At 38.9% G+C, this 21,452-nt stretch overlaps 1 protein-coding gene across 3 annotated transcripts; it reads left to right on the forward strand.

Moving 5' to 3' along the window:
• Positions 1 to 9,142: 9,142 nt before the first annotated feature.
• Positions 9,143 to 20,872, forward strand: DNTTIP2 (deoxynucleotidyltransferase terminal interacting protein 2). Of its 3 annotated transcripts, none has more exons than XM_007977909.3 (7): positions 9,143 to 9,278; positions 10,483 to 12,077; positions 14,860 to 14,998; positions 17,400 to 17,495; positions 18,383 to 18,547; positions 19,838 to 19,947; positions 20,708 to 20,872. In XM_007977909.3, the coding sequence occupies exons 1-7, from the start codon at positions 9,207 to 9,209 to the stop codon at positions 20,799 to 20,801; spliced, it is 2,271 nt and encodes a 756-aa protein (XP_007976100.3). In that variant the 5' UTR covers positions 9,143 to 9,206; the 3' UTR covers positions 20,802 to 20,872. The 3 variants fall into 3 exon arrangements, with proteins under 3 accessions (XP_007976100.3, XP_007976101.3, XP_037859108.2); XM_007977910.3 differs by lacking the exon at positions 9,143 to 9,278 and adding an exon at positions 9,689 to 9,802; XM_038003180.2 differs by lacking the exon at positions 9,143 to 9,278 and adding an exon at positions 10,062 to 10,171.
• The last annotated feature ends 580 nt before the right edge of the window (positions 20,873 to 21,452 follow it).

Here is a 21,452-nt window from a genome sequence, read left to right on the forward strand (position 1 = left end):
AAGCAACTACTGTCACCTCCAGATTCTTTTAAATTATTGATCCATCCTTAGTATATATTGCTACTCATTCAAGAATCCTCAGTATTGAGTACTTACCATATGTTAGGATACTGTGGGCTCTGGAGAGAGGAGGGGGCATAGAGCCAGGAATTAAGGATCACTTGAGTAAAATGTGTGATATTTATTTCCCATTAATAACTGACTAGGAAGGACTAAAAGCCAGAAAGGGGATGAAAAAAAAAATCCTTAATTCAGGGCCAACATTATCTACTTAAATAACTTTGAGATATAGTCTTAACTATTTTAAAGCAGAATAATATAATTGAAAGTTTATTGCTAAAAGAGACTATATAGGTCATTTTGTATAATTCTTCCTTAGTTTCAGAACCACAAAATTTTAAATAAATAAGCTATGAATGTTGATGTACACTATAAATCTCCTTAATTCTATAAATTTGTGTCTGTAACCTGAATAGTTGGAAAACTTCTTTTAAAATCTCTTGTATCTCAGCCGGGCACAGTGGTTCACACCTGCAATCCCAGCATTTTGGGAGGCCGAGGCGGGCGGATCACGAGGTCAGGAGTTTGAGACCAGCCTGACCAACATGGTGAAACCCTGTCTCTACTAAAATACAAAAATTGGTTGGGTGTAATGGCACTTGCCTGTAATCCCAGCTACTCGGGAGGCTGAGGCAGGAGAATCTCTTGAACCCGGGAGGCGGAGTTTACAGTGAGCCGAGATCGCACCACTGTGCTCCAGCCTAGGCGACAGAGCAAGACTCCATCTCAAAAAAAAAAAAAAAAAAATTTCTTGTATCTCAATATTTTTAAACCATGGGCCTAAATAAAACTAATTTTGCTCAAGTTTTCTCAACCTAGGGAAAAAGAACTATTGTTCCATATTCAAAATAAATATAATAGACCCTTTTCGTAAGTAAGATTTTGTGGTTTACTGATTGGCTAATTTGATCATTAAAATTATGTGAAATCTATCCGGGCACAGCTCCTGCCTGTAATCCCAGCACTCTGGGAGGCCGAGGTGGGTGGATCACCTGAGGTCAGGAGTTCGAGACCAGCCTGGCTAACATGGTGAAACCCTGTCTCTACTAAAAATACAAAAATTAGCCAGGTGTGGTGGCAGGCGCCTGTAATCCCAGCTACTTTGGAGGCAAGGCACGAAAATCGCTTGAACCCGGGAGGTAGAGGTTGCGGTGAGCTGAGATCATGCCATTGCACTCTAGCCTAGGCAACAGAGTGAGACTATGTCTCAAAAAGAAAGAAAAAATTATGTGAAATCATGTGATTTGCCTGGTAAAACTTGTTTAGATATTAAGCTACTTAAGCCTTCTAGCCTTTATATTAATCGTAATGTTATTAAATATATATATAGTTCATCTTTACATTTGGAAATGCCCATTTTTTTCATATAAGTCCTGAAACAAGTGTTCATTTTATTTTAAATCTATACAGTGAACTGGCCAAGATATTTTAAGAGGGAACTTTAATATCCCATTTATTATTTTTATAACCCTGGACTTAGAAAAATTGATTGTTTGAAGGGTTATTTTGAAAGTGAGGGAAAAAAACTTAGTTGCTAATGTATCTAAACTTCAGCAGAGCTTTTTGGTGATCTCCTACACGCACCCTTAACTCTTCACAAAGAAGCAAGATTATAGATTCATTTTCTGAAGGGGATCGTGTATGGAATTTTTTAATAAGTTTTTAATTTTACCTCTGTACTCTTGATTTTCTATTATTGAATAATCTTTTAAAACACTGATTTTTAAGGCTTTATATATAAGCTTTCTAAGCTGATGTTCACATCTTTTTTTCATGAACTATCAGAATATAGTGAACACTTTTCAAATATTTAAGGACTTAATGTTTAAAAAGCCATAAAATAGAGTGGTAATACTACCAAATAATTACTTAAAACTGAAAGCTAAGTTATCAATAGTTTATATAACAGATGTTTTCTGAGGAGATGTGAATCCAGTGTGACCAAGGTAAAAAAAGTTTATGTAATTGTTTTTTTTCCAGTAAATATGAAAAAAAAAAAAGCTGTAGCTTGTTTATTACATTTCCAGAATACACTGGAGCCTTACTGTAACACAATGTACTGTAATTTGGAATTTGTTCTGTTATGAGTCTATCTTGAATTCCCATCCATGAAACTGTAGTCACCAAAAGCAGCAAGTATTTTCACATGATATAAAAGACCATATTGTGCTAGTACATTAATAGAATATCCATTTAGGGATGGCCATTGCTAGAACTTGAATCACAAATGATAGCTAATAATTATTCATTTTTCAAAAAAGATCATTTGGATAGCAGCTATGTATAAAATGGAAAATAAAAAATTATTCTGTTTTGCATGAATAGTTCAGACTTTCCCATACCAGAGCCAAGTAGTAACTAAAATTAGGATCTTAATTTTCAATGATAAAAGGTCTTAAGGCTTATTTAATTATGCTCCTTTAACATTGTCTTTCTAAATTTTTCAGCCAGTATTTTCAATATTTGGGAATGTAAACAATTGATATATTTATTGTATGTTGGCTAGCAGTTCATCCTTCTGCAAAATATGCATTTGGAGAAATGTGAAGCTTGTTTTAATGAGGATTTAAACCATTTGTGTCATTTATGTTTTCATATTCAAATACACCAACTTAAAATTCTGAACCTATTTTTTTCATCATTAACTTCCTATTATACCAGAACGTATACCTTTTTCCTGTAAAGTTGGCAATGGGATATGGCAGTTTTATTTTTGAAAAATATGTAACATGACTTTAATATTTTTATAGTTTTCAGAATTAGAAACATAGGAAGGGAAAATGTTTTAATTAGATGAGTCAACTTTTTATGTGTCAGTAGTGGTGTACTATAATAGCAAATTATAAAGCATTATTACATATTTATAATAATTTTTAATATTACCTACATTATGAATTTAACCAAAATAAAGTGTGAGTTGTATATTTTTAATTGGGTTTTTTCAATAACTGGAAGCATCCTGAAGCATTATATTGATTTTTGAACTATCTGAACTCAAACTAAGTATGATTTGAAAATAAATTAATAATTTAAAAACATCCAAATCATAAAGCTATTTATGCATTCATTCATTCCACAAAGATTTATTGAATGCCTGCTATGTGTTAGGCACTGTGCTACAGATGGACACAGATGAAAAATAACTCCTATCTTCAAGGAACATACAGTATATTTGGGGGGAAAGGGAGGAATCTGTATATGAATAAGAGCAATAAAAGGCTGCCTCTGTTGGCTGGGCGCAGTGACTCACACCTATAATTCCAGCACTTTAGGAAGCTGAGGTGGGCAGATCACTTGAGGCCAGAAGTTCAAGACTGGCCTGGCCAACATGGTGAACCCTGTCGCTACTAAAAATACAAAAATTATTCGGGCATGGTGGTACATGCTTGTAATCCCAGCTACTTGGGAGACGGAGGGACAAGAATCACTTGAACCTAGGAGGTGGAGGTTGCAGTGAGCCAAGATCGCACCACTGCATTCCAGCCTGGGTGACAGAGCCAGACTCTGTCCCAAAAAAAAAAGAAAACAAAAAAAGGGCCAGGCACGGTGGCTCACACCTGTAATCCCAGCACTTTGGGAGGCCGAGGCAGGTGGATCAAGAGGTCGGGGGATCGAGACCATCCTGACCAACATGGTGAAACCCCCCTCTCTACTAAAAATACAAACATTAGCTGGGCGTAGTGGCGTGTGCCTGTAGTCCCAGCTACTCAGGAGGCTGAGGCAGGAGAATCACTTGAACCAGGGAGTGAGAGGTTGCAGTGAGCCAAGATCGCACCACTGCATTACAGCCTAGTGACAGAGCAAGACTCCGTCTCAAAAAAAAAAAAGCTGTATCTGTTGATAGAAGTAATGGAAAGGATTGGGGCATGTGGAAGGAAGTGGGACTGAGTAGCAGGTTAAGGATAAGAAAGACTTTCCTGAAGAAATTAGCTTTAGAGTAGGGTCAGATGACAAGGTGTGGTGGGCATTCTGGGCAGAAACCCTTGTTTGCCTGGTTTGTAAATATGCCCTTACTGAATGATGGAGCAGTTAATATGTAAACTTTAGAAGTTCAAGGAAAATACCTTCAAAAGCTTCTTCTTATAGAAAGGAATGGCTTCTGTTGAGACAAAAGTAGGTTAAGTTTGGAAAAGTCACATGTTACAAAAAGATGAAAACTTGCTATCTCCTCTGACTATTATCAGGATATGGTCATATGCAGTTCCGCTACCAGAGAAGTCAACAAAAGCTTTAACATGTTTCCTCAGCAATGACTAAATGTGTAAAATGTCATGTAAGATTTTGATGTGTCTGCTGGTCCATTATTTTAAGGTTCATGTTTTACAATGACTATTACTTACTTTCATTCTTTTCCCTCTTTGCTCACTGTTGATTCTTGCATTCTATTCCTTTTAAGTTCACTTTTTTTTTTTTTCTTTTTTGAGACAGGGATCTCACTCTATTTCTTAGGCTGGTGTACTGTGGCATGATCATGGCTCACTGCAGCCTCAACCTCCCAGGCTTAAGCCATCCTCCCATCTCAGCCTCCCAAGTAGCTGGGACTACAGACATGCACCACCACACCTGGCTAATTTTTATTTTTGTAGAGACAGGATCTCGCTATGTTGCCCAGGCTGGTCTTGAACTCTTGGACTCAAGTGATCCTCTCACCTCAGCCTCCCAAAGTGCTGGGATTACAGGCATGAGACACAGCACCTAGCCTCCTTAGTAATTCTTTACCAAAGGTCTTTAGGGACAGTAAACTTTCTAGATCCTGTTTGTCTGAAATGTCTGTATTTGCATTCAATCTTTGTTTTTTTGTTTTTGTTTTATAGAGATCAGTTTTCATTATGTTACCCAGGTTGGAGTACAGTGATTATTCACAAGTGTGATCATCGCATACTACAGCACAGAACTCCAGAACTAAACAATCCTCCTGCTCCAGCCTCCCAAGTTGCTGGGACTACAGGCACATGCCACCACACCCAGCTTAGTTTGCACTCACTCTTAAATGATCATTTGACATTACAGAATTCTAAAAGTCCCCAAACACAATATTGAAAACCAGATATAACCCAAATGTCTATCAACAGCTGAATGGATAAATCCATTGTTGTATAGTCATACAATGAAATACCACTCAGCAATAAAAAAGAATGAACTACTGGTATACACAGTAACATGGATGAATTACAAAAACACTATGCTGAGTGAAAGAAGCTAGACATGAGTATATACTGTATTATTTCTTTTTTCAAGACGAGGTCTCACTCTCACCCAGGCTGGAGTGCAGTGGCATGGTCATGGCTCACTGCAGCCTCAACCTCTTGGGCTCCAGTGATCCTCCCACCTCAGCCTCCCAAGTACCTGGGACTACTGGTGCATGCCACCATACCTGGCTAATTTATATATATTTTGTAGAGATGGGGTTTTGTTATGTTGCCCAGGCTGGTCTCAAACTCCTGGGCACAAATGATCCTGCCTCCTCAACCTCCCAAAGTGCTGGGATTACAGGTATGAGCCTCTGTACCCAGCCTGTATTATTTATTTTACTTGAAATTTTAGGAGAGACTAAGTTAATCTATAACTACTAGTTATCTATTGTTGCATCTGGATGACTTTGTTATCTATTGTTGCACCTGGATGACTTTGAGGCATCCAGATGCAGCAATAGATAAGTCAGGACTGCAGTCTCACCTGAAGGCTGGATTGAGGGTCGGTTTCTAAACTCACTTGTGTAGTTGTTGGCAGGACTCGGTGCCTCACACATTGTCAGACTGAGTTCCTTAATTCTTCACTGGGTGTAGGCCAGAGGCCTCCTTTACTCAGTTCCTTGCCACAGTGTTCTCTCCAAAGGACAGTTTACAACATAGAGCTAGCTTCCTACAGAGTGAATGATTGAGAGACAGCAAGATAGAAGCCAGCCTTTTGTTAACCTAATCCTGAAAGTAACATCCATCATTTTTGTCATATTGGTTTCATCAGAAGTCACTAAGTCCAGCCCACATTCAAAGTTTTGAAGACCAGAAAATGGGATCACTGGACCATCTTACAGGTCAAACTTAATTTTAATGGTAATGTTTTACATGTAACAATGCAGAATGACCATGAATAGTATGTATTTCTAGAAGGCTCATGCATTAAAACTGTCATCTTTTGGTTAATGCCTAAAATTCCAGGGAGCTTTGACCTTTCAGTTTAAGGATTTAATTAATAAAATCTAGATTATTTAAGGTAAATTTCCTTTTGGGCCTGAGTAATAGTATTGGTTACCATTAAAAAATGTGGGAGTTGGGGCATTGACCCCCCTGCATAGTTGAAAATCCACAGATAACTTTTGACTCCCCCAAAACTTAACTACTAATAGCCTACTATTGACCAGAAGCCTTGCAGATAACTAGTTAATACATATTTTATATGTTGTATATATTATATATTGCATTCTTACAATAAACTAGAGAAAAGAAAATTTTAAAAGAATCATAAGGAAATATATTTACTATTCAGTGGAAGTGGATCATCATAAAGGTCTTCATCCTTCATGTTAAGTAAGCTGAGGAGGAAGAGGAGGGGTTGGTCTTTCTGTCCAGTGGTGGTGGAGGCAGAAGAAAATCACTGCATAAGTGGAACCTCCCAGTTCAAACCCGTGTTGTTCAAGGGTCGACTGTATTGTATATACTATATTTACCTAAAATTAGATATACTGTATTTGCCCTAAATCCACTTCAGATAAAGAAGATAGGCAAAGAATAGGGCAAACCTGGTAAGCCCACGTAAAAACACTTTTTTGGCCTATGGTAGATTTGTTGATAGACCAGCTCAATCTTCTCATATTATGAATATGTACTGACAATTTTCATATCTTATGTTTGTTTCTTGACCTTAGATTATATATGAGTTTGTTTTTTCCTTTTTCTTTTTCTTTACTTGAAAGGGCCATACTTGCAAGTGAATATTAGACATTGAATGATTTTCTAATATTCTCTCCAATTTTCTACACCTACTTCTGTCATCTTAATTTCTATTTCCATGCATTTGCTCACATTAAAGTTGTGAAGATTAAATGAGTGAATACATGTAAAGCATGTAACTAGTATCCAGCAGATATTAAGTGGCCAATACTATTATAATTGATGCTGTTGTTCTTTGATGCTTTGATCTCCGCAGCCTACATCCAATTGGTTCACTTGCCTTCTACACAATTTGTCTCCTCTTCAAATCTAGCTTCTCTTCTGTTCATCTTCTTACATAATCTCACTGCTACTTGGCCCTACTAAAATTTATTTTTGCTCTTCACCACGTTTGCCACAAAAGTTGATCTAAACCATTTCCATTCTTTTGAGATGTATCACCTACTTCTTTTGGATAGATAATAACAGAGGCTATTATCTATCCAAAATCTTCTCTTCTTCACTCCACTTGAACATACTTGCATTCAAATTCTCCTCTCTGTTTCAAATATCAACTCTTCCCTCCTGCCTCAAAGGAAGGTGCATTCTTTTCTGGCTACAGCCACATCTGTTTATTATCCAGTCCTTCAGTTAGCATTAGGCTGGGCTGCAAATAGAAAAATCTGTAAGTAACAGTGGCTTTTAACAAGGTGTTTTCCTCAGGTGAAAAATCTAGAAGGCTCTTGAGGGCTCCTAGGGCAGCTCCACGAGTTGATTTTTCCATCTCACTGCTATGCCATCTCTAAAGCATGCCTTCATCCTTATGGCACAAACTTGCTGCCTGAAAACCAGTGAACCCAACTTTCCAGGAAGTAAAATGCACTTTAAAAGGCCATGAGGGCCTGGCGAGGTGGTTTACGCCTGTAATCCCAGCACTGTAATCCCAGCACTTTGAGAGGCCGAGGCGGGCAAATCACCTGAGGTCAGGGGTTCAAGACCAGCCTGCCCAACATAGTGAAACCCCGTCTCTACTAAAACTACCAAAAAAAAATTAGCCAGGAATGGTGGCGGGCGCCTGTAATCTCAGCTACTCCGGAGGCTGAAGCGGGAGAATCGCTTGAACCCGGGAGGCGGAGGTTGCAGTGACCCAAGATTGCGCCATTGCACTCCAGCCTGGGCAACAGAGCAAGACTGTGTCTCCAAAATAAATAAATAAATAAAAGCCAGGGACGGCCTCCTCTCTTTTAGATGCCGTCCCTAAAGACATGCACACAATTTATACCTAACTGGCTAAAACGTAGTCACGTAGCCACATTTGGCTGCAAGGGAGACTATAAAATAAGCAATTTAAGCTGGGAAGCAGTGTGTCCACCGAAGTCTGTGTTCTGTGACTTTAAATAAAAAATGGATTTTCTGTTATAAAGAAGTAGAGACTAGGTTTGGTGAGGCACTCATCCATCCTTTCTCACCTCCAACAATAATTTGAGTTTACTTATTTTTTCAATCCCCCATCCCCTCAAATATAGTTCTCTACCTTTTATCCCAAAAGATAACCAAAAAAAAAAAAACCTCTTGATTCTGGTCATTCTCTTCCTTTCACTGCAACAACAATAACAACAAAACCTTATTCCTCTCCTTTACAATTTCTTTAACGTTTTTTTCTTTTCTGCTATTCCCAATCCCTAAACACCATCTCACGTTTAGATTATATAGCTTTCTACTTTGTCTCCGAGTTCCTGTGGGCACCTTATATCCCTTTTACCCCCAACCAAGTCCTTAAATTTTATTTTATTTATATTTAGCGTCACAAATAATACACGAGTAAATACTGCCTTTTAAAAAAAAAGTACAAATACCTCAAACGTCTCCCTTGGATACACCAAGGGCTACATTAAGCTCTTTAGAACACAGAAATGAAAGAACGCCTTCCGGGTTCAAATGATTCTACTGAACAAATGAACGGATGGCCTGTCGGTGCGTTTTTACAATTCATGTGAACCCGTACGCTAAGGCCCTCTGTCACTGCGGGCTTCGCTGCCCCCATGAAGGTCTTTGCCAGCAAAAATCTGGCTTGTCTTCTACAGCTCTGAAGTGCACACTTAAACCCACGCCCTTTGTCTCTGACCGCCCTAGCCTGAACTGGCTGGGCGAAGGCAGGGATGAGATTCTCGCGAGCTCTCGGATCTTCGCAGAAAACGCGCTCGAGACAGTTCTCTGACGCATTTCCGGAGCGCCAGGGAAGAGGGAAGTAGTGGTGGTCGCGGGGGAGCCGGAAAGATGGTGGTTACCAGATCCGCACGGGCTAAGGCCAGCATCCAAGCCGCGTCGGCTGAAAGTTCCGGGCAGAAGGTAGGAAATCCAGTCTTTCCTACTTCTCTCCGCTTCGCAGAGCGGCGCTCAGGCAGGCGGGGCGGCGCAAGGGTCCGCTTAAGGGTGCAGACTGCCAGCAGAGGACCCCAGCTTGCCGCGCGCTTGGGTTTCCCAGTCCCCGTGCTAAGACTGTCACGAAAACTAGCCCTCACCACTGTCTTTTAAGGCAGTTTTTAGTATGGAAGAGAGGTTAGATAACTTTCTTTGGGTCGTTCAACTCCTTAATGCAGAAGCATAGTTCAAGCTTTTTAAACCATACTGTTAACACGGTACCAAGGACGGTTAATTTCGGCCACCATGCACAAGCCCCATTTAGGGGAACTGGAAAAAAAAAGCTTCGTTTTCACGTGGGGAGGCTGGCAGCTGTCCAGCGTTACCTCCTTAAGGCGTGAGGAGGGCTGTGGTGTCGTCACCTGGTGACTCTTAGTGGCGTCAGTCGGCTGTCTCATTCTGACTCTGCGATGCAGGGAACGGAGCGGCGGCGATTTTTTCCTTACGTAAAGGTAAGGGCGGCTGATTCCATCATTGTGTTCCTAAACACATCGTTGTTCAGAGTTAATATTCCTTTTCTCCCCCTCCTATAGGTGGGTCAGAATGTTCGTCTACCCATTATATTTGACTTTAAACAGAAAAATTTTAATTGTTCTGCTTCTGAAGTTACATCTAGGAAGGATGAGGCAAGTGAAGTAAATGCAGGGTTGGATCCAGTGTTTAAATTTTGATTTTTTTTTTTTTGATTCGGAGTCTTGCTCTGTCGCCCAGGCTAGAGTGCAGTGCCCAGGCTAGAGCCGCGACCTCGTCTCACTGCAACTTCTGCCTCCCGGGTTCCAACAATTCTCCTGCTCCAGGCTCCCGAGTAGCTGGGATTACAGGTGCGCACCAACATACCCAGCTAATTTTTTTACTTTTAGTAGAGACGGGGTTTCACCATATTGGCCAAGCTGTCTGGAACTCCTGACTTCGTGATCCACCCACCTCGGCCTCCCAAAGTGCTGGGATTACAGGAGTGAGCCACCGCACCCTGCCAAATTTTGATTTTTTAAAAATCATGAGTTGGGCGGGTTTTGTTTTTTGTTTTAAAGGTAATCTTGTTTACTGGGTTTTAGCTTTTGGGGTCAGTATTTCATTTGCTTTGCCCTTGTTCCAGCCCTACCTAATTTACAGTGTTTTCTCTGGTTTGCAGAGTTCTGCTGCTAATGGGATTCAAGCGCATCCAGAAAGTAGTACTGGATCTGATGCCCGAACTACTGCTGAATCACAGACCACTGGGAAACAAAGTTCAATCCCTAGAACTCCTAAAGCTAGAAAGAGGAAGAGCAGAACTACAGGCTCACTACCAAAGGGTACTGAACCATCTATGGATGGAGAGACCTCTGAGGCAGAGTCAAATTATTCTTCTGTGTCTGAGCACCATGATACCATTTTAAGGGTAACTAGGAGAAGGCAGATCTTAATTGCATGCTCCCCAGTGTCCAGTGTTAGGAAAAAGCCGAAAGTAACTCCAACAAAGGAGTCTTACACTGAAGAAATAGTCTCTGAAGCAGAATCTCATGTTTCAGGTATTTCTAGAATTGTGCTTCCCACAGAAAAAACGACAGGAACCAGAAGAAATAAGGCTAAATCTCTGACAGATCCAAGCCAAGAATCTCATACAGAAGCTATATCTGTTGCTGAGACATCAAGCTCAGACATTTCATTCTCTGAAATTGCAACTAGAAAAACCAGGAGTATGCAGAGGAAATTAAAGGCACAAACTGAAAAGAAAGATAGTAAGATTGTACCAGCAAATGAGAAACAGATCGTGGGCACACCTGTGAATTCAGAGGATTCAGATACCAGACCAACTTCCCATTTACAAGCAAGATCTCTTTCTGAGATAAATAAGCCAAATTTCTATAATAATGACTTTGATGATGATTTCTCCCACAGAAGTTCAGAAAATATATTAGTGCAAGAACAGGCCAGTGTTGAATCTCTTAAAGAAACAAAACAGAATTGTAAGGATTTGAATGAAGATACCAATGGAATAACAGATGAGGGGAAAGAAATTAATGAGAAGAGTTCTCAGCTGAAGAATCTTTCTGAACTTCAGGACACTAGCCTTCAACAGTTACTTTCTCAGCGACATTCAACCCCCCAAAATAAAAATGCTGTATCAGTGCACTCTAATCTGAACTCTGAGGCTGTGATGAAATCATTAACTCAAACATTTGCAGCTGTGGAAGTAGGCAGATGGAATGACAAGAAAAAGAGCCCCATAAAAGCAAGTGATCTGACAGAGTTTGGTGATTGTGGTGGTAGTGATGATGAAGAAGAGTCCACAGTTATAAGTGTCAGTGAAGACATGAACAGTCAAGAGAATGTAGATTTCGAATGTGATACCAAACTATACACGTCTGCACCCAACACATCTCATGGTAAAGATAATTCTGTCTTATTAGTTCTCAGCAGTGATGAAAGCCAACAGTCTGAAAACAGTGAGAATGAAGAGGATACTTTATGTTTTGTTGAAAATAGTGGCCAAAGGGAGTCATTAAGTAGAGACACAGAAAGTCTGTCATGTGACAATGCATTGTTTGTAATTGACACAACTCCTGGAATGAGTGCTGATAAAAATTTTTACTTGGAAGAGGAAGACAAAGCAAGTGAGGTTGCCACTGAGGAAGAAAAAGAAGAGGAAGAGGGTGAAAAAAGTGAAGAAGATTCATCAGACCATGATGAAAATGAAGATGAGTGTAGTGATGAAGAAGACTTACTAAATAGCACAAAGGCTAAACTGTAAGTTTTTCCTTTATAAGTTTTTGATACATGTATTTCAAGTGGTTACCATAAAAATATGAAATGTTAGCCTGGGGAATGAGAAAATCACTGCCTTGGGTTCTTCATGGAATAGCTCTTCTATCCAGCATTTCCCTTGTCTTTTTGGATACCTATTTTAGTCATATTTTTCCCAGCAGTCATAACTAAAAGTGCTCGTTTTGGTGATATTAGAAATCAATCTGTTGGATGCAGTGACTCATATCTGTAATCCTAGCACTTTGTGAGGCTGAGGCAGGAGGATCACTTTAGCCCAAGTAGGTGTTTGAGATCAGCGTGGGCAATATAGGGAGACCCCATCTCTATACAAAAAAAAATTTTTTTAATTAGCCATGTGTGGTGCCCTGTGCGCCTGTAGTCCCAGCTACTTGGGAAGCTGAGGTGGGAGGATTGCTTGAGCCCTGGAGATTGAGGCTGCAGTGAGCCATGGTTGTCCCACTGCACTCCAGCCTGGGCAATAGAGGGAGATGTTGTCTCAAAAAAAAAAAAAAAAAGGACATCATATGTTAATATTTTTGTATGTGATAAGAGCGGTAAGTGACTCATGCCTGTAATCTCAGCACCTTGGGAGGCCAAGGCAGGTGGATCGCTTGAGCCCTGGAGTTCAAGACTGGCTTGGGCAACATGGGAAAAACCCATCTCTACAAAAATAAAAATAAAAAAACTGGGCATGGTGGAAAGCACCTGTGGTCCCAGCTACTGGGGAGGCTGAGGTGGGAGGATCACTTACTTGAGCTCAGGAGGCAGAGGTTGCAGTGAGCTGAGATCGCACCACAGCACTCCAGCATGGGTGACAGTGAGACCCTGTCTCAAAAAAAAAAAAAAGAATATGTGCTCTCTTCTGCCTGCATTCTTTCACTCAGAATATTGTTTCTGTAATTCATCCATGTTACTGTATATACCAGTAGTTCATTCTTTTTTATTGCTGAGTGGTATTCCATTGTATGACTATACAACAATGAATTTATCCATTCAAGTAATAGACATTCAGGTTGTATCCTGAATGTCTATCAATATTGTGAGTATTTTTCAATATTGTGAGTATTTGAGAACTTAGAGTTCCATAATGTCAAATGATCATTTAAGATTGAGTGCAAACTTACTTTGGGAGGCTGAGGTGGGTGTATCACCTGAGGTCAGGAGTTCGAGACTATCCTGGCTGCTGGGCGTGGTGGCGGGCACCTGTAATCCCAGCTGTTTAGGAGGCTGAGGCAGGAGAATTGCTTGAACCCAGGAGGTGGAGGTTGCAGTGAGCCAAGGTCATGCCATTGCACTCCAGCCCAGGCAACAGAGCAAAACTTGGTCTCAAAAAAAAAAAAAAAAAAAAAAAGATTGAGTGCAAACTAAGCTGGATATGGTGTCATGTGCCTGTAGTTCCAGCCAGGGGACTACATACATACATTCAGGGTTGAGAATTACTGCACGAGAATGATTTCACTTTCCAGTAGAGGTTGATTATGCTTTCACCTACTCAGTGTGTATGGATAATTAGGGAGGAAAGTTACTGTCAGTCCAAGTGTACTTGCTTAAAAAGGACCCTTCCATAATATAAAGTAGAAATTATTACATAAATATAGCAGGAGCCCGGGTCAACTCTAGAAGATCCCAATTCAGTAGGTCTAGGGTATGACATTTGTATTTTTAAAACACTCCTGTGGGATGGATGGTCATTGCTGTTCCAGACTCACCTTAGAGATACTAGCAAATGCCCTTAGTCACCCAGGAAAAAACATTTAAGTTTTGGTAACTTGGAAGTTCAAAAACCTGCCTTTCTCATTAGTTTTAGAAATGAAGATGTGTACATTTATTAACTCACTACCTATATATGAAGTTGAATCAGGTATATTCTCTTCTTTTCTGTAATTTATAAAATCTCTTTATGAAATCTGTTGGTATTTTATATGACCTTAATCTTCTTTTTTTGTTGTTGAGACAGAGTCTTGCTTTGTCACCCAGGCTGGAATGCAGTGATGCAATCTCGGCTTACTGCAACCCCAGTCTCCTGGGTTCAAGAGATTCTCCTGCCTCACCCTCCCTAGTAGCTGGGATTACAGGCGTGCACCACCACACCTGGCTAATTTTTTGTACTTTTAGTAGAGACAGGGTTTCACCATTTTGGCCAGGCTGGTCTTGAACTCTTGACCTCAAGTGATCCTCCTGCCTCAGCCTCTCAAAGTGCTGGGATTACAGGCATGAGCCACCGCGCCTGGCCTGCCTTAATCTTCTCTAAGAAAATCTGGAGAATAAATTTGGATATGTTTCCCCAAAATCTTTTTGGTTTAATTCATTGTGCATCCAGAGTTTCTTCTAAATGACTTTACTAGATTGAAAATATCTATTTACAGGAGTTTAAGACCAGTTTGGGCAACATATTGAGACTGTCTCTACAAAAAAAAAAGAAAATAAAAAATGAGCCAGGTGTGGGGTGCGTACCTGTAGTCCCAGCCACCCAGGGAGGTTGAGGCGGGAGGATCACTTGAGTCCCAAGAGTTCAAGGCTGCAGTGGTCACCACTGCACTCCATCCTGGGCAACAGTGAGACCCTGTCTCAAAAAATAAAATAAAATGATGAAAAATTTATTTATTTAGAGTTTTTTCAGGAATTCCTTGTAAAAATAATATGCTTTTTTTTCTTTATCGTGGACAATACAAGGCAAGAGGATAAGTGATTTTTTAAAATGCAATCTTACTTGTTTCCATTTTGATTTAATTACTTGATCTTTAAGTCATGATTTCTTTTTCAGTCTAAAGTTGACAAGCAGCAGCATAGACCCTGGTCTGAGTATCAAGCAGTTGGGTGGTTTGTATATTAATTTCAATGCAGATAAACTACAGTCTAACAAGAGAACCCTAACACAGATCAAGGAGAAAAAGAAAAATGAGGTAAGTTAATTGTGCTGTTAGGTTTTCACAGAACTAACCAATCACTTTTAGAAATTAGTCCTTGGTAAAAGATTTAATTTTCCTACAGTGAAATCACATTGGCGTAATGTGTTAGTTTTTTCCTTCTCTAAAAGAGTCATTTCTTTTTACAATAAAATCCTGTCTATGAATGATAATGCTTTAAAATAAATCAATACGGGGTTAGTGTTCCTCATCTTACACCCACCAATTATGATCCCAGGGGTTTGGTTTTCTTCCCTTTTCTTGCTATACTTTTAGTTCTTAAGTTCTTAACTAATGTAGACTCTGTTGAGAATCTGAAAGCTGTGAATGCCTGCCTCTTCCACCAGGAAAAAAATACACATGTGCATATAAACATTTTACATATAATTTCAGAAGGAATTACTGTTAGGGTAACCTTACCCAAACCCTTAGCTTTAGCCAACACCTTGCACTGCTTTCTCCTAAATCTGTATTTTTTAGCTTTGATGCCTCTCACTTTCACTTTCAGACCTTTAAATCCAATTGTCTGTTCATTTAGATGTCCTCAGGCACTTGACCTCACTAATTCACCTTTCCCTGCCTGAACCAGGAATCCTCTTTTTGTATTCTCTCTTCTGGCTAATGAAACCAAAATCTCTTTTCCTTTTGTAGTCAGTCACCAAGCCTCTAGGGGAAGATTTTTTCTCTGCCGCCTCCTTTTTAAGCCACTGTCACCAGCTAGTACAGGCCTTTGTTTCTCATCTAGACTACCCCAGTGGCTTCCTTTTTGATCTTGTTTTCATCATCTTCTTCAAGCCATCTTCTGTACTTCTAGATTTCTCTGTCTAAAAACACAAATTCGGCTGGGCAAGGTAACTCAACATCTATAATCCCAGCACTTCAGGAGGCTGAGGCAGGAGAATTGCTTAAGCCCAGGAGTTTGAGACCAACCTGGGCAATATAGCGAGACCACATGTCTCCTCCCTTCCCCAAAAAACACACCACACACACATGTGACATAGTATTATCTTAAATCCTTCAAGGTACCTTTCTACCCCACCCAACTGTTATCTGCTCTGTTCTTGCCACTGAAGACTACTGTAGTTGCCTGAACTTACCCTGCTTTTCCCCAAGCAAGTGAAAAAATAATTGATCCTTGCCCTTGGAGAACATTTTACCTCCAGTCCTTCGTCACAGCCCCTCTGTGTTTCCATAACTTCTAGCATAGATCTGATTTATTACTGATCATGTGATATGTTAACTTATCATCTTTTCTTTATATGCCTAAAACAGGGTTTTTCGGTCTCAGCGCTACTGATGTTTTGGGCTGTATAATTTTGTTGTGAAATGTTCTGTGCATTGTTGGATGTTTAATGGCATCCCTATCTTTTGCCCAGTAGATGTCAGTAGTATTCTTCCTTGTCATCACCACCAAAAATGTCTCCAGACATTGCCAAATGCTCCCAATTGAGAATCACTGTCCTTGAGCCCAGTACAGCACTTGACACGCAGCAAACTCTTAATCATTTGTTAAGTAAATATCATGCCCCCTTTTATAAGGGATAGGAAAGCCTAGATGACTACCTATACCACACAGAAACTTCTAGGCCTGAACCTGAATTGGGTGGCTGACAGTTAATTTCTGAGTTGATCATTTCAAATGTCAGTCCCAAATTAATGCTTGTAGTATATTCCTGTAAACTATTTTGAGGGCTAGAACAGTCTTATTTGGTTCTTGTACTGAGAAAAATACTAATTAAGCTGAGGTCCTTTAATCACACAGAGTTTTAGGAGAATATAATCATACTAGTCAAGTAATAGAAGTACAGAAATCATTTAGGAAAAGATAAACAGATTTGACTGCACAAATTTATTTATTTATTTTGGAGAAATGGGTTTTTCCTATGTTACCCAGGCTAGTCTTGAACACTTGGCTTCAAGTGATTGTCCTACCTTGGCCTCCTAAAGAGTTGGGATTATAGGCGTGAGCCACCGTGCCTGGCCTTTTTTTTCTTTCTTCTTTTTTCTTTTTTTTGGGGCCTGGGTGGGGGGAGACAAGGTCTCACTCTGTCACCCAGGCTGGAGTGAGTGGCACAGTCATAGCTTGCTGCAGCTTCAAGCTCCTGGACTCAAGTGACCCTTCTGCATTAGCGTCCTGAGTAGCTGGGACTACAGGTGTGTGCCACCATGCCCAACTAATTTTTTTACAGTCAGGGTCTTGCTATGTTGACTAAGATGGTCTAAAACTCCTGGCCTCAGGGATCCTCCTCCCTTGGCCTCCTCAGAGCACTGGGATTATAGGTGTGGGCCACTTTCCCAGGTTGACTAAAAATTTTAAAACTTAAATATAAGTTTAAACTGTTGAAAAACTTATATAACATTCTGACATTATTTTAAAACCAATTTTATGTTGTTATAGCTTCTGCAGAAAGCTGTCATTACACCTGATTTTGAAAAAAACCACTGTGTTCCACCATATAGTGAATCAAAGTATCAACTTCAGAAAAAACGCAGAGTAAGTACAGTGACTTAATTAAAATGCTTGGATATGTTTAACTATGTATTTTCAACTTATACAACATAACTGCACAATTAAACTGTATCTGTTGGTCTGTATATCAGTCCAAAGAAAATAATTACAGATTTCTAAGGGCTGTAAAATGTAGTGCCATAAACACATTATGTATAGATTTTCACATCTTTGCAGCCACAATGGTGCATATATAAGTAGAGTTTTTTTAAAAAATATATATAGATAGATAGCTAGATTGCTTCTATCTGCCATTTCAACTAGTTATCTGGAGAGCTTGGAGGAAAGTTGAGGATGGTACTCTAGTAATGTTACTAATATGGAGCACCCTGGCACATGGTAGGCACTAACTAAATATTTGTTGTATGAATGAAACAAAATTAAGTAACTTACTAGGAGTTTTCAAAAGAATAGTAGTTTTTTGTTTTATTGTAGAAACAACACAAGTTTCTGGATCCTTGTATGAGTGGCTTTCTGAGACTCCTGGGTGACTGAATAAAAATGTTTACATATAAGCTCTAGAAATGAAGGTGTTTTTGTACATTCTCTTACTGCATATAGTCTGTTTTAGACAATAAAAATGGAAGTTGTGTGTTGTTCTCCCAGCAAGTCAGCAGTTACTCTTTGAGACAGAAAACAGATTTTACAGAGCCCTCATTTATGAAACTGATAATCCTGTGCCTAATTTAGCAGAGAAGTCACTTTTTGTGGTTTAATTCCTTTTATTTCTATGATTCTGGACATAAAGTGCTTTCAGTAAAGCAACCATTTGTTTTTAATTCACAAAATTTTCTGTATGTGTTACTTCAGGGGAAATGAATTATAATGTATACTCTTAGTTAGAATGTTTATTTTTGAAATCATAATTTCAGGAAGAACGACAAAAAACAGCAGGGGATGGCTGGTTTGGTATGAAAGCTCCAGAAATGACAAATGAACTGAAAAATGATCTCAAAGCACTGAAGATGAGAGCCAGCATGGACCCAAAAAGATTTTACAAGAAAAATGATAGAGATGGCTTCCCCAAGTACTTCCAGGTATGAAGCAAACAGAATAGTGGTGATGATCTGTGGATTTTAGTTTGGAAAACCCTATAGTGATCTTTAAAATTTACTCCTAAAATAGAGGATATTTCCATTGTGCATGCCTAATGTATGGACCATATCTGCATAGGCCATATAATAATGGCCATAACCCAATTCAGCCACTGACTTTTAATTTGATCACATTAGGGAGATCGTGTTACAAATGGTTTCCAGGTCAGCTAAAACTTGCTGAACCTATAAAGTTCCCTATGTGAATATATGAATAGTACTAGCCTAACAGCAAGAGTCCATACAGGATGGAGGGGTAAAGAGGGTATCGTGTACTAATCCAAGGTGGTTTTTAAAATGTTTTCATCTGTTCAGATGTTACACCTCTGCTCAGAAACATTCAGTGATGAATTATGACATAGGATTGAGTCTGTATCCCTTCATTTAGCCATTAATAATCCATACCCAAACGAGTTCACCTGCCTTTTGTCATATAGCCCAACAAATTCCAACACACTCAGCTACTCAGTCTTGTCAGAACATGTACATACCAGTCCCTGCATTATTTGACTTTGCATATCCATGGTTCTCGTTTACTTGGTGAAATTTTACCCATATAAATTCAAGCTAAATTGTCATTCTTTGTTAAATCTTCCTTACCTCTCTTAGATACATTTGGTCACTGTCTTCAGAGCATCTGTAGTGTTTTGTTTAGCACATGTTATGCTTTAATATTTTAGTTACTTTTTTATGGAGCTTCCTTAAGACTGTGGGCTCCTCACTGCAGGAACCAGATGTTGTCTTCATTTCCCTAACATGTAAGACAGTGCCTGGTGCATAGTAATCACTGTAAATTTTATTTAGTTGAGTGTATGAACAGATACAGAATGATCACTAAGTAGGCTAAGCTGGCAGCCTTTGTGATGACCTAGGAAACAAAATAGGTATGTAGTAGAATTTATGTGTCTAATTCATTGATTTGGGAAATTAGAACAAAAAGTACATATTATCTGTTCCACTTTTCTCCTTTAGTTACACTATGTATCATGAATTTAGTGTTTAGCAAAGAAATTTTGGATCTACTATAAACTACTGAAGAAACATAATTAGTAGCACCAGTGTTTTGTTTTTTTTTTTTTGCTTTAAATAAGTGGCAAAATTTACATTACTATTAGTGTAATGTAAGCTTGTTCTTTCCATTCCTTTCTCTAAATATAATTAGAGCTACACTGAAGTGTGAAAGCATCTTGGCACTCAGGTAGTACATGACTTATTTCAATCAATTGTTCACAGATTGGAACCATTGTTGACAATCCAGCTGATTTCTACCATTCACGAATTCCCAAGAAGCAAAGGAAAAGAACTATTGTGGAAGAACTGCTGGCTGATTCTGAGTTCAGAAGGTAAAGGAATTTATATTTATTTTATAATATGTATACTTTGCTTTAAAATATGTATAAACTTATAAAATTTCAGATAATTTAACTCATTTAAAATAATCCATAACGTATTAACATAGGTATTTTTATGAAAAATAATTTAGTGCAAATCTCTCTACTGTGTGGCTTAACTAAAGACAGAGGCTCATACCTGCTTCTGCAGATACCACACATCACATAGCCCCTGGAAAACACTACACTCATGAGAGAATGAGGGTGAAAAAAGCAATTAATGCCTTAGTATTCTTGAGAAAATAGTTTTTACCTAATGAATTCCTTGAAAGGGTCTACTCCACAGACCACACTTTGAAAAGCATTGGTCGGTTCTAAGAAATATATCATACTGTGGATTTTCAGGTTAAGTGTGTTTTGCTCTAGTCCTGATTTTTTTTTTTTTGCTCTAGTCCTGATTTTTGTGTTTTTATCCATCAAAAATGTTTAAAGCATTTGATACAGCCTGGTAGATGGATATAGTGCATACATAGATGATATATGGATATAGATGATATATGGATATATGGATAGATAGATGGATATAGTGCATATAGTAGGAAAGTCTTCTGACTACAGTTGCCATTTTTTCTCCCTAGATTGCAAGCAAGCGCTATGAGGTCAGAGACTACACTTGTCTTGTCCACCACTCCATTCCCAACTTTTACCCCAAGATTATATTAACTTCTAATGTCTGATATATCAAACATAAAGTTCTGATTTTTCTTTTCAGATACAACCGAAGGAAGTACTTAGAGATCATGGCTGAAAAAGCAGCAAATGCAGCAGGAAAAAAGTTCCGAAAGAAGAAGAAATTTCGCAATTAAGATTTACCAAGCAAACTGCCACATTTTATATTGCCCCTTTATTTACCTATTAAAAGCGTTTTGAAAACTAACACCATCATCTAAATTAATTTACCGTAGACTGGCCCTGTTCGTACAGGAATTTCTATTTGGAAAAAGTTGATTTGGGAATCGATTACATGCCCTTAGAAAATAGGGGTGTCTAAAAGACCCAACCTGGTGTAGACTCTTTAAGGGAAAAAAGGAAAAAGAATCTCAACGATTTTAAGATAACTGATGGTTTGTAAAGTTTTCAATGATTAAAGAAAATTTAAAAGATAGGATAAAGTTTGCTAACATGTTCAAAGAACTTTATAAAAATGATCAAAGATATATAAACATTATTGTAATTAAGATTTTTATGTGTGAGTGTGTCTGTGTAGGGGACAGGAGATGGTAGAGAGGCAATGCCCTATTGTTAGCTATAAAATTCAGATCCAGAAAGTTGGGATACAAAGATATGAAGAATATGACCTAGAAAGCTTGGGCAGAAGAGCTGTTTTCCTTGCTTGGCAACTGAAACAGAAAGGAATAATTGGTTTTTATCCAGATTCAGCGTTGTGGTCCAAGTAAAACAGGATTAAACAATATAATTTTAAGTTGGCCAGGGGGTCTTTGAAGTTAACCCAGTTT

This window comes from Chlorocebus sabaeus, chromosome 20, assembly GCF_047675955.1.
Source record: "Chlorocebus sabaeus isolate Y175 chromosome 20, mChlSab1.0.hap1, whole genome shotgun sequence".
Taxonomy (NCBI): domain Eukaryota; kingdom Metazoa; phylum Chordata; class Mammalia; order Primates; family Cercopithecidae; genus Chlorocebus; species Chlorocebus sabaeus.

What these genes read in the sequence shown, in the direction of transcription:
- DNTTIP2 (XM_007977909.3), top strand. Translation starts at nt 9,207, where the DNA reads ATGGTGGTTACCAGATCCGCACGGGCTAAGGCCAGCATCCAAGCCGCG. An exon ending in CTGAAAGTTCCGGGCAGAAG is followed by an intron (nt 9,279 to 10,482) that starts GTAGGAAATCCA and finishes TCTGGTTTGCAG; the next exon opens with AGTTCTGCTGCTAATGGGAT. An exon ending in AACTTCAGAAAAAACGCAGA is followed by an intron (nt 17,496 to 18,382) that starts GTAAGTACAGTG and finishes TCATAATTTCAG; the next exon opens with GAAGAACGACAAAAAACAGC.